Source organism: Aedes aegypti, chromosome 1, assembly GCF_002204515.2.
Source record: "Aedes aegypti strain LVP_AGWG chromosome 1, AaegL5.0 Primary Assembly, whole genome shotgun sequence".
NCBI classification, from domain to species: domain Eukaryota; kingdom Metazoa; phylum Arthropoda; class Insecta; order Diptera; family Culicidae; genus Aedes; species Aedes aegypti.
The window spans coordinates 286,447,142-286,463,507 of record NC_035107.1 but is presented as its reverse complement, the minus strand read 5'-3'; the positions used below and the strand labels follow the sequence as shown (position 1 = coordinate 286,463,507).

The 16,366-nt window shown below is 35.9% G+C and overlaps 1 protein-coding gene across 1 annotated transcript in view; it reads left to right on the top strand.

Annotated features, from left to right (window-relative positions):
• The first annotated feature begins 15,836 nt into the window (after positions 1-15,836).
• The window catches only part of LOC5575604 (probable maleylacetoacetate isomerase 2), a 121,447-nt gene continuing 120,917 nt past the window's right edge, over positions 15,837-16,366 (top strand). Inside the window, exon 1 of the mRNA XM_021838085.1 lies at positions 15,837-16,343. Coding sequence (XP_021693777.1) covers positions 16,320-16,343 — 24 coding nt within the window. The 5' untranslated portion in view covers positions 15,837-16,319. The remainder of the gene's footprint in view (positions 16,344-16,366) is intronic.

Below are 16,366 nucleotides of genomic sequence, written 5' to 3'. Positions count from 1 at the left end.
TGAACAGATTTGTATGTGATCGTAATGGAAGTTCTTACGTTAGCACACCCAAAACAAAAAAAAAATGGAATGTGAACATCGGAATATTTTCAAAACTAGATCAGCAATGATTAATAACGACACGGATTCTTGAACTAGAAGAGTTTTGACAGCTTGTGGAAAAATGTTGCTAAAATATCGAGAAACAAAAAAGTTATCGCGATTTGAATATTTTTAGCTGCCGGTAGAGGGGTTAAATATGTGGCTAAAACTGGTTCTAGTGACATATACTTAACGAGATATTCAATGCGAAAACAAATCTTCTACTCAGTTCCAATAATTTTCACACATAATTAGAATTGAAAGCTTTCATTTGTCGTACTTGCAGTACTCGTGGGGCTTTCCATATATTTTAGAAACATATTTCCTCATATACTGGCCAAGACCGGTGTTTCTACCCAATGTTCGATTCCACTGGAACCAAATGCAAGTCAACGATCCGCCAGCACGTGTATAACACACTCATCTTCAAACGACGCTCATTGGAGATGAGGCGGGTCTTTCCACTGGATCCCATTCATGATTGTTTCCGCTTTGTTTCAACGAGCTTTCTAGTGCTTTCATCGCGGTGATTGATTGTGATCCTGTGCGGGGTGGACGAGGCGATGAACTTTTGCCAGGGCTCGTGGGTACTACTAATTGGAATCATAGCCACCGGCAGCGTGGACTGTGGTGGCAGAAAAACTCCATTCGCCGGTAAATGAATTCCTACGTCGAACCATGCTTTCAAGTGTTTGTTCACGGAAATGTCGGAAACAGTTTTCCACTGGACGCAGCACAGTTTTCCAGTAGGGTAGAGCACTATTTGGGTACCTCCTCGATTCACTTTGGCAAGGGGGATTTTGCCTTAAAATTTTATTGCAAATTCAATATTTATTCAAGTGAATCAAAAGTGCCGAGAATAGGATCCGGCTCCCTACGGAATGCAAGGATAGAAAAACACTAATGATAATCCAAAGCAGTGTAGTGGTGAGATGAAACAATAAGCTTTCGAAAAGTTCGAGTAATGTGCAATGGATTCGAGAAATTTCCCGACCAAAATACCTGTCAAAGCAACAAATCATGGTTTGAAGTTACTAATTTATCCCAAGTGGCATCCTACAATTAGTTATTCTGATGAAAATGTACTATGCGTTAGTCGAGTCATTTCGGAAATTTTAGATACAATACCATGCGGTTATCTTGTTTCGATCTGATTACACACACTCGTTTACGCATAGGAGAGACAGTTTGCATAATTGGTACCTCGGTCAACAACAACCACGCTCTGCGATATGCTGCTTCTAAACCAGTGTAGTTTTAGGTGGTATAATTCCGCTTCGTAAACGTTGTGGCACCTTTCGAGCGCAGATGCAGTTGGTCAGTGTTAGCCGCGGATGGTCAACTTGCAATTCTCTATGGCTAAATTTGTACGGAAAATCGACGTCTGTGTTTTTCACTTCTCGTTTAATTATGTAAATGGAATAGTTTGGGCAGAGACCAACAGATCTAACATGGGAGGAAATAATTCACGTTCGAAAACATGTTTGGTCAGGCGAGTCCCAGGTGAAAACTTCACGCAAAAATAAATTCGATCTGAGCGTGGTGAGTGGTCAAATGAACTAAATTACAATCCGTCGGTGAAATAGTCATTGGTAGCTGTTAGGACTCTGCAGTTTGCAATGGCAATCTAATTAATACAGTTCCTAGCATTACTTTATGCATGTTCCAAAAGTATGATGTTAATGTAGAATCAAACTTTACATTCACCAGTTGAATTAAAATTTGAAAAAAATGGACGATACTATTTCATTTCGGCTTATTGTTAATTGTAATGTTCACTTTCTCTTCAACAATCAACCTTTTCTTCACTAGCACGATCAAATCTAATGGTTATGATACGTTTCTCACCTGGAATTTTTAAGAGCAAAAATCGACAATGCAGATAAACGTAGGAAGATGAATCGAGTATTGTTTCTCTAGTCGTCTGTGGTTTGAAGCTGTTAACATTGCTCCAGTGAGATGGAATGCGGTATGGTATGCTATTCACAACAGATGATATGTGTGAACTGGATATTTGTTGGCTTTCTATACCCACTGGGAGAAGGTCCTACACTCGCTTTAGTAAGTCGTTTATTAACGATTTCACCGCCATTTACTGAAATTGCAAATAACCAGTAAGCCTTAAAGATCGTCATTTTGCATCTCGTTGCATGAAATTATACCCTAGTAGTTATTAATAGTGATCCTTTATAAGAGAGATACGCGGAAGCTGACATTTCTGTCAAAGTGTGAGCCAAACGAACATGCGTTATGTTTGCTTGAACTTTTCTTGAGGAGTTTTGTAATCCGCATGAAATTATTTCGGTGATAGTTGTGTTGCATAGAGCAAAAATATAAAATATTATCCTTTTTTGAATTTTTGTCAACGATATTTACTTGAATTTTTTTTTCTACTGTTTATTTGTTTGGAAATGTAGCTCAAAGGTCTATAAAGAAACAAAATACACTTTTTAGCAATTAGGCAGTCATGTCCGTGTTACAATATTATTCTCGACGCCGAGCAAACTCAGCACTGCTGGTGTGTTGCCAAATCGTTCCATTTTACGTCCGCTTATCTTTCATATAAATGATCACCAGTTATTAATTTAGATATATTCTGGACAGGCATACAAATTGGGCAGACAAGCAGTAATGTTGATAGTAGTTTACAAGGTGCAGAATGAAGATTTTTATAGCACGAGTCGTACGGATAATTACGACGACTGCTGCAAAAATAGAGTTCTGCAACGAGTTGCTTTCAACTTTTTTTTTGCAATTTTGAGAAGGGTTAGTTGAGGAATAATGTTTAAATAAATTTTTATTAACCCCCCAACGCCCAGTGTCACCTCTAGGTGACACCTGATTTGTTTTGCTTGTCAAAAATCTAATTCTTCTTCGATTTCCTTGAAATCAATTGTAAATGAAAGGTACTCATCTAGTTTGATTTTTGCTTAAAGTGGTCCATATCAATCCGGAGTGGCCACTGGGAATCGACTCCAAGCAGAAAAAGTCAGGAATTCCATCAGGAGTACTTCTCATCATTCTATCATGAATTCCACGAAGGATTTCATCAGGAGACCCTATTGGGGTTTCATTGGATGTTCCTCTAGGGATTAAACCGGAAGTTCCTCTAAGAATTCCATCGTAAATTTCGCTAGGGATTCCATCAAGAGTTTTTCTGGGGATGTCATAAGCAGTCCTTCGAGGGATTCCAACAGGAGTTCCTTCAGGGATTCCATCTGGAATTCCTCCAGATATTCCATCAGAAGTTCCTTAAGGAGTTTCTCCAGGGATTCCATCAGGAGTACCTTCCAGGACATCTTAAGGAATTCCTCCAAGGATTCCAACAAAAGTTCCTATAGGGATTCTATCAAGAGTACCTCTAGGATCTCCATTAGAGTTCTTATTGGGATTTTATCAGGAGTTCCTCCAGAGATTCCGTCAAGAGTTTCATTGGCGATTCAACTTGGAATTAGTCCTGACATTCTTTCAGAAGTTCCTTCATAGATTATATCAGGAGTTCTTCGAAGAACTCAATCAGGATTACTTCTAGGGGTTGATACTAAAGCTCTTCAATGGGTTTCATCAGGAGTTCCCAACAAACATTTTAGTCGAACGACAGTTGAACAACTCACTCTGAAGCAAATTTTAGCTGAATTAACTGTTGTTCAGCTACTAATGTTACTTGGGTTCCATCAGGAATCCCTCCAGGAGTTCTACTAGGGATTTCATCAGAAGTTCCTCCAGAGAATCCATCAGGAGTTTTTCAAGAATATCTTTAGGAATTTTTCCAAGGATTTTCTCTTGGAGTTTCTCCAGGGATTCCATCAGGAGTACCTATAGAGATTCTATCAGAAATGCCCTTAGGGTTTCCATCAGAGTTCTTATGGGGATTTTATCAGGAGTTCTTCAAGGGGTTCCATCAAGAGTTCCTTCAGAGATTCCACCTAAAATTCCTCCAGAGATTCAATCAGGAGTTCCTCAGAAACTATATCAGGAGATCGTCGAGGAATTTCATCTAGGGATATTATGAGTAGTTCCTATAGGAATTCTTTTAGGATTTCCATCGGGAATCTTATCAGGAATTCCTCCTGGGATTGCATCACGAGTTCCTTTAGAGATTCCATCAGAAGTTCCTTCGAAGATTCCACCTGGAATTCTTCCAGAGATTATATTAGGATCCTCCATCAAAAATTCCTTCTGGAACCTTATCAGTTATTCCTTCAGAAAGTTCAACAGAAGTTCCTACAGAGTATTCATCAGGAGTTCCTCCAGAGATTACATTGAACGTTAGTTCAGAGATTTCAGCAGGCACTCCTCCAGAGATTCATCAGGAGTTCTTTTGAAGATTTCATCAGGAGTTCCTTCAGGGATTTCATAAGCAGTTTCTTTAGATAATCCACCAGGAATTCCTCCTGAGATTCTATCAGAAGCATCTATAGTTCCCTTGAATCTTTCAATATTATTTCTTCCAGAGATTCCATCAGGAGTTCCTCCAGGGATTCCATCAGGAGTGACTATAGGCATTTCATAAAGAATTCCTTCATGGATTCCATCAGGAGTTCCTCCAGGGATTTCATTAGGAATTCTCCTGGGATTCCATTAGGGGTTCTTGAATGGATAACATCAGAAGTTCTTCTAGGGATTATATTAATAGATCCTCCAGGGATTCCAACAGGAGTTATTTCTGAGATTCCACCTGGAATTCCTACAGGAGTTCTTTCAGAAGTTTCTCTAGGAATTCCATCAGGAGTTTCTTTGCAGATTGCACCTGGAATTCCTCTACAGATTATATCAGGGGTTCTTCAAGAAATTCTTATAAAATCCTCCTTGGATTCCATTATGGACACTTTTTGGGATCCTATCAGAAATTCTGTCAAGGATTCTATCAGGATTTTTTCTAAACGTTCGTTCAAGAATTCCTCTAAGGTTATTCTGGGCCAATCAGGTCATTTACCACGGGTTCCTCCCGGAATTTATTGAGGAATTCTATCAGAATTTTCTTCCGTTGGTTTCTCTAGGGCATTTCTCAAGAGATTACTCCAGGAATTCTTCAATGGAGTCCTCACAGCATACCTCAAAGGATTCCTCCTGAAAGTCCTCAAGGAATTTCTCCCAGAATTAATCAAGGGATGTCTCCTGAAATTCCCCAAGGAATTAATCTCGGGAGGCCTTAAGAAATTCCCCCCAGAATATTTCCAAGAATTCTCGAAGGTTATCTGGAATTCTTCCAGAGATTTTACCAGAAAATTCTTATAAGGATTTCATTTAGAGAATCCTCCCGGAATCCCTTATAGAATTAATCCCGGAAATCATTAAGAGGTTCCGCCCAGATTTTTTTTAAGGAATTTTCCGTGGAATATCTCCAGACATTCTTGCGGGTATTCAGGAGTTCCTCCAGCGATTTTACTGGGTAATATAAAGATTTAACTAGTGATTTGGGAATCCACCAGTATATCCTCCAGTAACAGCCATATCGGGGATTTGACACCGTTTTCTTTAAAGATTCCACTAGTAATTCCTTCAGAGATTTCACCAGTATTTATAATTATTTCATTATTAGAATTTCGGCCAGAAAAATATACCAGAGTTTCACCAGTAGTTCTACCAGAAAATACTTGAAAGGTTTTAACAGGATTTCTTTTCTTTATTCGGGAGGGGGGTTATCCTCCAAGGAATTCATTACAAAATGTCCAAAGAGTCCACAAGAATTTTTTTTCTGGAAAACCATAAATATTTCCACGAAAGAATCTATCAGGAACTCCAAGAAGGATTGAACTATAAATTCTTTCTTTCTTTACCCTAGGTATTCCGGGAATCTTCTGCAAAGTTCCAAAAGATAATTCCTCCAGGGATTCCACTTATATTTATTCAGAGTATTAATCAATGGAGCAATATCTTGAAAAATCCTTGGAGGAATCACCAAAGAAATCACTGGAGAAATTCCCTGGAGAAATTCCTTAATATAACTTTGGAAGAACTTTAAAGCAATCCCTGAAGGAGCTCCTAAAGGGTTATCTAAGTCAATTCCTGGTGAATTCTTTGGACAAATCGTGTAAAAAATACTGAAAGAAATTGATGGATAAATTCCTTTGGAAATCCTCGGAAAATTTTTTGGTAGATCCTTGAAGTAATTTCTGAAGGATTCCCAGGCGAATGTCTCGTAGGGTTTCTTCAGGGGTACAATGAGGAATTTATAAAATAATTCCTGGTGGAATTTCTAAAGCAACTCCTAGCGGAATTTAAGAGGAATCCTAGGAGGAATGCGTGATAAAATCCTTGGAACTAACTTCTAGAGGAATTCTTGAAGAAATTGTTATAGCAATCTCTTCAGAAACTCTTGGAGGCAGCCTTGAAGTAAACCCTGAAGAATTATTGAAGAAATCACTTGAGGTTTTTTTTAGATTGATCTTTAAAGGAATCATTGGAGGAAATACTGAATAGTTTGTAGAGCAACCTTTGAAGGAATCTCTGGAAGAATGCCACCTGAAGGCATGCTTGAAGTTTTTTCCCCGGAGGAATTTCTGGTGGAAACTTCCAGTGGAAACTTTTTAAGGAATTCCAAAAGCATCTTCTTTAGGAATTGCAACAGAAACTTTTGAAGGAATTTCAGAAGCATCTCCTTGAGGAATGCCAGCATCAACTATAAAGTAAATTGAAAAGCAACTTTGCGAGAAATTTCAGAAAAAACTCTCAGAGGAATTCCGAATGAAACTCTTAAAAGAATTCGATAAGCCACTCCTTGGGAGATTCCAGAAACCATTCTCTGAGGATTTCGAGAAGGAGCTCTTGAAGGAATTCCAATACAACAACAACAACTTCATGAGTAATGCTAGAAGCATGGTAGAATTCGAAGAGCGTTAACGTGAGGAACTCCAATTTGAGAAATTTCAGAAGCAACTCCTGGAGGAATACCAGGAGGATATTCTAAAAGGATCCTATAAGTAATACCATAGGGAATTGAAAAAATCCAGGGGGATCTCCAGAAGAAACTTTTGAAGGAATTCCCGAAACGACTCTTTGAGAAATTCCTGAAGCAACTCCCACAGGTATTCCAAGACGAACTCCAGACAGAGTTTCAGAAGCAATTTTTGAAGGAAATTTAAGAACAGTTTTATTCAAGCAGGACGGCCAAATGCAACTTCCTGTGAAATTCCAGGAATATCCACTAAATTAATTCCAGAATCTACAACTTTAAGATTTCAGAAGCGGTTTATAGAGTAAGTGTAGAAGGAACTTCCGGGAAAATTCCAGATAAACTCAATTAGAGATATTTAATTTTTTAAAAGAACTCTTCAAGGGTTTCAGATAGCCCTCTAGAAAGAATTTCAGAAGCAACTTCTGAAACAATTACAAAAGAGTTTGTTTAAAGATTCCAAGAGGCAATTTTTACAGAATTTTAAAAGCAGCTCTTGGAGGAATTTGAGGACGAATTTCTTGAACAATTGCAGAAAAAACTCTTGAAGAAATTTCTCGAGAAATACCCAAGAACGCCTTAAAGGAATTCCAGGAGACACTATTAAAGGGACTCCAAGAACAACTTTGTAAAATATACTCAATGCAACTTTGTGGGAAGACCTTCTGAAGGACATCCAGGAGCAATTATCTAAGGATCTCTAGGAGAATCAATTTAAGGAATCAAGTGCTGCCTCTTGAAGGATTTTCTGGATCAAATTCGCAAAACATATACTTCAGAAGAAATTTCTGGAGGAACTAATTTTTGAAAGAAATGCAAGAGCACTACCGGTAAAAATTTCAGTAGCAACACTTGAAAAAACTTCAGAAGCAACTACTTGCGATTTTTCAAAAGCCTTTTCTACAGGAATACTAGATGTAACTCTCGGAGAAATTCCAGTTGGAACTCGTGTAGGACTTCCAAAACAAATCTCGGAAAAACTCCAGAAGGAACTCTTAAAATCTTTTACAAGCAACTTTTTACAAATTTTCAGGAATTGAGGAGCAACTCTTTGTGAAATCCCAGAAGCAACTCCCGGAGGATTTCCAATGGGAACTCTTAAAAGAGTTCCAGAAGCATTTCCTTAAGGAAATCCAGTAGCATCTATTGATAAAATTCTAAGAACATCTCCATAAGAATTCATAGAAGCAATCCTTGGTGGAATTCCAGGGGAAAATTTGGGAGGAATCCCAGAAGCAACACTTTGAGCAGTTATAGACAATACCTTCTGGGGAATTCCAATATAAATTCTGGAAGGAAGTGACTGTCTTGAACGATATCTAAAAGGTACTATCGGAGGAAATCCATAATCAAAGAAATTCTTAGAGCAACTTTCGGCAGAAATCAAGTAGGAATCAACTCTATGAGAAATTACAGAAGCAACTCTAGGATAAATTCCAGGATGGTTTCTTAAAGTGATTCTAGAAGTAATTCCTTGAGGAGTTTCAACGCAACATTCGGGGGAGTCCAGGTTGAACCCTGGGAAGAATTTCAAAATCATCTCCCGAAGCAACTTCTGAAAGAATTTCGATAGCGTTTATGTGAGAATTCCCAGACGCAACTCCTTTAGAAATCCCAGAAACAATTCTATGATGAATTCCAGAAGTAACTCTTGGATAAACTCGACTAGGATCTTCTGAAGGATTTCAGAATCAACCCTTGAATTTATTTCCGAAGGAATTAATGAAGGAATTTCAGAAGCAACTCTTTCAGCAAGCAATTTCCGGAAAATACTAGGAGAGATTCTAGAAGCAAGAATTCCAGTAGCAGATTTTTGAAATAATCTAATATCGACTCGTGGAAAAATTCCAGAGGTTCTCATGAAAAACACCCAGGATTACCTCTTTGGAGAATTTTTGTAGCAACTCTTGTAAGAATTTCAGAGCATTTCTTGATGAAATTTTCGGATATAATTCTTTGAGGAATTCAAGAAGCATCAATCCAAGAAATTGCCTCTGAAATTTGGACTGCCAGAGAAATTCTAGGAATTACAGAAGAAAATTCTGGCGAAAATTGAAAGAAAAGATCAATGTTTAATTCCAGAAAAAACTCCTTAGAAGCATTTTAGAAGAAATACTTGAAGCATTTTCTGAAGCAGCCACAGAAGGAATTCTAGTAGAAACTTCTGAAAGATTTCCATTACAAATAGGAGAAATTCTAAAAGGAGACTCTGGAGGATCTACTAAAATAAAATCAGAAGTCATTTATAGATGAATTTTTAAAGCAACTCCTAGGAAAACTCTTTCACAAATTTTTGAAAAATATCCAAAAGAAATCACAGAAAGACCTCCTGGAGAAATTTACTAGCAATTTCAGAGTCAACTTCTCTAGATGAGGTCAGAAGTAACTTCAAGAGGAACTTCTAGAGAAATGAGAGAAGCACCTTCTTGGTGAAATCCAGGAGCAGCTTTCGAATAAAGAGGCATTTCAGAAGGAAACTCTAAAAAAAAAATACAAAAGGAATTCTTAAAAGAAATCAAAAAGATTTTCTTGAAAGGAATTAAAAAGAACTCCAGAAAAAAAAACTCCTAGGGGAACTCTAGAAGAAAATCTAGAAGCAATTTCTGGAGTTATTGTAAAAGGAACTCCTAGAGGAATTCCAGAAACAAGCCCTTTTAGAGTTATAGAATACACTTCAGAAAAAAATAACATTAGTAAACCCTGGAGGAAATCCAAAAGTTATACCTATAGGAATTTCAGAAGAAACTACTGGAAAATTTCCAGAGAATACTCAAACAGGGATTCCACAGACAACTCTTGGAGGAACTTATAAAAATCCTGTAGCACCTCCTGTAAAAATCCCAGAAGAAACTCATGAAATAATTTTAGGAGGAAATCATAGAAAAATTCCTGAAGTATCTCCTGGAGGATTTACGGAACCAATAGTATCGTTAATTACGAAGTATGACCCTCGTTGCACTTCGCTACATGGTCGTTTCCTTTATCGACCAACGATGAATAGAACAGAAATAGATTAGAAGACCATAGCTATCCGCAACATCACCAGCAGCAGCATCGACTCCATGCAGGAAATGTTCTTCAAACTTCACGGTTAAATTTCACTGTGATGTTCATCACCGCTTCTGTTGCAGCCGAGATTATGCATTGCCCACCAACGAAAATGCTTATCTCACCAGCTCCACAGATCCGGTTGTATTTTATTTAGTGAAAATTGAACTAATTACCGTTTTGTTTCAAATTCCGAACAGACTCATATTCCGAACACTCGGTTTTTGTATGGCGATTTGGTTGAAATGTTTCGTTGAAATATGTCATCAAATTGCAGGGAAATGGCAGTCAATTGAAATTCAATTTTAAAGTCTTTCAATATATTTTATACCTCGGAGGTAGTAATGATTCTCTGGTGCGTGACCAGTTATACTTACTCAGATAAATTTATTTGCGAAATTATTCATTTGAATATGATTTATTCGTGCTGTTCGGAATTTGAATCAAGGTGTTCGGAATATGAGACAGACTGAACACAGTGTTCGGCATTTGAATCAAAATGTTGTTCCATACTTTTACGTTAAAACAATACTTAACGAGTTTCAATAAACATTTTTTCGGCACACCTGAAAGCTAACAGTTAGACTTTGCGGAGAAATTAAAATTTTCACAAACATCGGCTAAACAATGCCTATCAAATGCATTTGAAGTTACTGTTGGCCTTAAGTGTTCGGAATATGAGTCAAAACGGTACGTACAAAAATCACTAAACTTAACAACCGTACACTGTAGAAACCGATAAAAACAAACAAGCTTTCCGTAAACTCAAGCGCAAGATTTGAAAATTTTCTATTCTTCCGGATGACTATGCGGTTGAGTTTGCGTTTAGTACAGTTTAGTACCAAACCGCAAAGTCAATCCGGATGCATTGTGGGTTGGCGCATATGATCCCGTCCATTTAAAATAGTTGTCAAAAAAACGGATCGTCAACCGGATCCATTGTGCTTTTTAATAGAAAAGTTTTTCTAAGAACAACTTTTGGGCGATTTTTTAAATTTTTATTTTTGATGAAATAAATACGTTCTGATGATACAAAAAGAACCCTGAAATTATTCTGAACCATAATGATTTTATGGATAATTTCTCTAGAAGTATCAATTTTCGAATTATATAAAGTTTAACACAAAAAATATTGTTTAAATATTAAAATAGGCCATTTTCATTAGTTATTCGCGATTTTCCATCAAGGAACATAAGTAAGTGCAAAAAAATATGGTCTTTACTCTTGAAAACGTATTATTTATGATTGAGAATCGCGAATAACTAATGAAAATTACCTATTTTAATATATTAATAATTTATGTTTTCCATTAAACTCGATATAATTGGAAAATGGCTTCTTCTAGCGAAATCATCGTTATAATCATTACGGTTAAGAAATATTTCAAGATTCATATTCTATCATCAGAACGTATTTATTTTGACAAAATAACAAAATTTTGAAAATTGGCCTTAAGTCGTTCTTATAAAAACTTTTTTACTAAAAACTTCTCCATCATGAAACGTCGTCCCAAACATCTGTTTACTATCAAGATTCTATGGTGAAATTTTAAAAATATTGAAAATTGAGTTTTTGTGTAATTTAAAATTTAAGTTTTATTTTTGAATTTTTCATGAAAAAACATCAAATATTTTTTTCAGTGTGTATTTTTTTCTTGTAGGCCAAACAGTTCACCACAACTTCTTCCTAGAACAATGCACGATAGGCGGCATCCACAAATTACGTAACGCTCTAGGGGGAGGCTCAAGCGTTACGGTTTATACAAAAATTTGAAATTTTTCATACAAAATCGTTACGGAGGGGGGGAGTCAACAATTTCCAATTTAGCGTTACGTAATAAATGGATGCTGCCTTATTAAATTCTTATTATTATCAATATACAAAAAAAAACAAATAATAAATAATACATTCTTTTTTTTATTACATGCCATATATAGGGACATTTATTTCATCTATATCGCTTTTGAGAGCGATGAAATGGACCGATTCAATAATTTACATATATTTGTTGTGAATTATGAATGGTTCCGTTATGGTTCAATATTGTTTGAAGGTTCAAAAGTGTACTAGGCCCATCAATCAGTTAAACAAATATGTAATAATATCAACTTTACACTTCTACTCAATAACATCTTTTGAATCTTATAAATATACCTGCAATATAAATACAATCAACTTTCTCTAACTCTATGTTCCGTAGCTTTATATCGAAGTAAAGAATAAAAGTAGAAGTAAGTTTACATGGCTACTTCGCTGGTCACTTCAATCGCAGTTGCTCTGAACTGTAACTTTATCTCCCTAGTTCGATGGTCCGCTCAATATTGTGATTTGACTATCGAATAATAAACAAGATTTGTTTGATTTCAGTACGCATTCCAGTCGTACAATCAAATTTCTATTAGCAAACAGAAAAAATACCAATTCAAAAGTAAATCGGCATGACTAATAGACCCGTTCATCAACTAACAAGATGTTATTACACTACGATGTTTACTATTATGAAAATACGTTCAACCGAAATAGAATCACAAACGGCACAACTTCCCTTAAATGCCGATATTGTTATTTTACTGGTTCAAAAGTGAATTGGTAAAATGAACCAGTTCAAAAAGTTACACATTACAGTTATACGACTAAACTACTTTCAAATTATAACAGCAAACTTTAACTGTCGTCTTCTGAAATAAAAATGATTTTACTGGATCTAAAAAAATGAAAAGAAAAAAAAAATGAACCGATCAACAACGTAAGCGTTTCAGTTGTACGACTAAATATCCATCAAATAATGCCAGTAAACTTTACCGCTTATATTCTGAAAGAAATCTTCTGAAATAAGAAATGAAAGGTTTTATCGGTTCAAAAGCGAAACGGTAATATGAACTAGTTAAAAAAGTTACATATAAGTTACAAACTTCCATCACAATAAAACAGCAAACTTTACTGAGTGTCTTAAAAACTAAAAATGAAAAATATACAGGATCAAAAGTGATGAAGTACAAAGAGCACAACATTACAGTTGTATTATTAATTTGCTATCCAATGATAACAGTAAATTTGACGGGTTATCTTCTGAGAAAAAAAAACCGGTTCAAAAAGTTACACATTTCAGTTTTACGATAAAACGTATACTAAATGATAGCAGCAAACTACAGCGATTATCGTCTAAACAGCGTTGCAAAAATCTCAAATGCTCATAACTCTTACTTGAGATTTGTCACGAATGGATTGTAGCTCACGCAACTCAATAGCCAAAACGTAAAACATCATGGATGAGTTGGCTAATCCGCCTAACATAGTTGGTTAAGCTTCAATAGTAAACCGATTTAGAAAGAAAGATTTTTCTCAACATTTTACCTCCTGAAACGGTTTATCTAATAACAAGATTTATCATTATACTTTGATTTTCATCATTATAAACATATTTCATCATTATCATCTAACTGAAAAATTACTAATTGCACAAGTTTTCTTATATGCCAGCTTAAAAGTGAATCGGTACAATGAATAGGTTTAAAAACAACACATTTCAGTTGTACGAATAATCTGCTATCAATTGATAACAGTAAATTTCACGGGTTATTTTCTGAAATGAAAATAAAATATTTTATCGGTTCACAAGTGCTGTGAAATGAATCGGTTCAAAAAGTTACAAATTATAGCAGCAAACTTTGGCGGTTATCTTCTGAAATAAAAATTATTGATTTTACCGGTTCGAAGGGAAGCGGGAAACCAAAACGGTTTATCAAAAAACAATATTTATTATTTCACAAAACTTCGAAATTGAATCTTGATTAAATCAGTATGTATAATGAACCGGCTCATCAAATAACAAGATATAACATTACACGTCAATTCTCATCATTTTAAAAATACGTCCAACTGAAGAATAATCACTAACTGCATAAGTTTCCTTATATGCTGGCTCAAAAGTGAATCGTTAAAATGAACCGGTTCAAAATATTACACAAATAAAACAGAATTTTTTCTAAATATCTTGTGTAAAAATTTTTACCGGTTCAAAAATAAATCGGTAAAATGAACTGGTGCAACAAGTTAGACATTACATTTGTAGGATTAATCTTCTATCAAATGTTAACAGTTAACTTCACGGAATATTTTCTGAAATAAACATATTTTTTTCAACCGGTTCAAGATTTAATCGATAGAATGAAACGGTTCAAAGAGTTACACATTTGAGTTTACGATTAAACTGCTACCAAATTATAGCAGCAAAACTTCAGCGGTTATCTCCTGATATAAAAAAAATATTTTACCGGTTCGAAAGTCAACCGTTCGTTGCACTATATTTAGGTGGGCTTCATTTTAATTTGCCTCTCGTTAGTTGGGCTATAGCCCACCTAAAACGAAGGCAAACGTCATTTTCTGACGTACGACGTAATTTATCAACGTTGGTAGCCCTGATTTTCTTTTGTTCTATGCTATTTGACAGCTCGAAACTCAGCCCAATTAGTGAAAGTCTTACACTAAGTGGGCTACAGGTCTAGTGCAACGAACGAAAGTTGACTGTATCTGCATTTTAATCCATTTCTCAGCCATTTTTGAACCGATACTTTTATTGGGTTATGAAATCTCTGACACATAACCCTTCAAACTTCCATTGAAATCGGATTACTAGTTACAGAGATATCAATTCTTCCATTGTAATGTACTGGAAAAAAGGTTTATTTTAAAATATTCATCTATTTTGATCAATTTGTCAGCTTGTTTTAAGCTCTTTTTTCATCGATTGAAAACTTTGACATTATTCACATTCATATTGCAATCCAATTATGATTTATATAGAGAAAATTGATTTTTTTTTCTTCAAAAATCTCTAAATTTCCTCTGTTTTTTCATTTAAATCTGCACATAAATCTTAAAGAAATCGCAGGCAAAATAATTTTAGAACATCAATTTTTCATTTTTCGGTATTAATTTACAGGATGGCAACATGGGTTTATAGACCCTCTTTTACTATGATAAAAAGCGTATGAAAAGTAATAAAGTTTGATAACCGCCTTTCGACGTGCAGTTTCCTGGACATTCTCGCAAATCATTAAATTATTAGGGCAGATAGAACATAGTCACAACATACTAAAGTTTAGTTATTCTGATGCAAGGTTCCAAATAAATGGTGAATAATAATTATCTCAAACTTGTATGGGAATGTAGAAGGGTTAATCCACCATCGGTGGATTAAGTCTTGTTTTTTTTTAAGAAAAACACAAAATTATATTTAGATAAGTATTATCATCTCATTTATTAACTTAAATGAACAAAGCATACCTATGCACCACGTTTGACTATTTCGCGGGTGGCACGTTAAGCACCTTATGGGATTCATATTCTCAGTCAATACCTCTTCGCAGTTATGAATCAACGATAAGGTGTTTTCTGAAGAAACGCTACAGTACACAGGGAAAGTGTACCAGTTATGGCCATAGTGGTTCCCTATTTGGCCATATGTGAAATTTAGTTAACTTTCACATTTTTAATCTTTTCGAATGTTTTAACATCAACATATATCTTATATCTTACTGCTGAAACACACAAAACTTTTCAAAATGTAGAGACATTCAAGTTATCCCGTATGGCCAAATAGGGAACCACTATGGCCATAACTGGTACACTTACCCCATATGCTATAGAAGTGAAGATGACAAATTAATGACAGCGGTTTTTACTATTCTAGGGTTTTTAGATAGGGTTTGCTTCAACTAACTATACTAACGATTCCCAAAGAGTGAATACTCTCTTTATTTATACAATTCCCAACTGTTACTTCAAGCTACCACCATGCGATAAGCAAATGACATTTACACACCCCTCGCTTGACAGCTAATTGTTTATTTTTCCACGCGCGTGCGTGTATTCTACCAGTGCTGCCATCGCCCCTTTCTCTGCCAGCCGCAACCAAACGAAAGCGAAAGCGTAAACAAATGCCAGTTAGTCATACGCGAAAACCCGACGACCCTACACTTTTCTCATCTCCGTCGCACGTCCCGATCCTTCTTTGTACACATTTCACTTTGCCCTGTCATTTCTGCCATTTTCCTCACCACCGACAATTCCGTTTAGTAACAGTTACAATCCTGATTTGTCTGTGTTTCACGTCCCTTTGATTAGTTAGTTACCTTTCTGGGCAACTGAACAGTATTCTAACAGTGCTTTCAAGCCGGCGACACGACAATCCAAGCAAGCCAATCGACGACCATCATCGGGACTCCATCTTTTCCTTTCCTCACGGTGGAACGATACGGCAGCAAAATTAATTACTCAAAGTTTCACAATGCGATGTCGCTTTCGGCGATGTCGAAGGTAAGTGTGATTTCGATGCAACT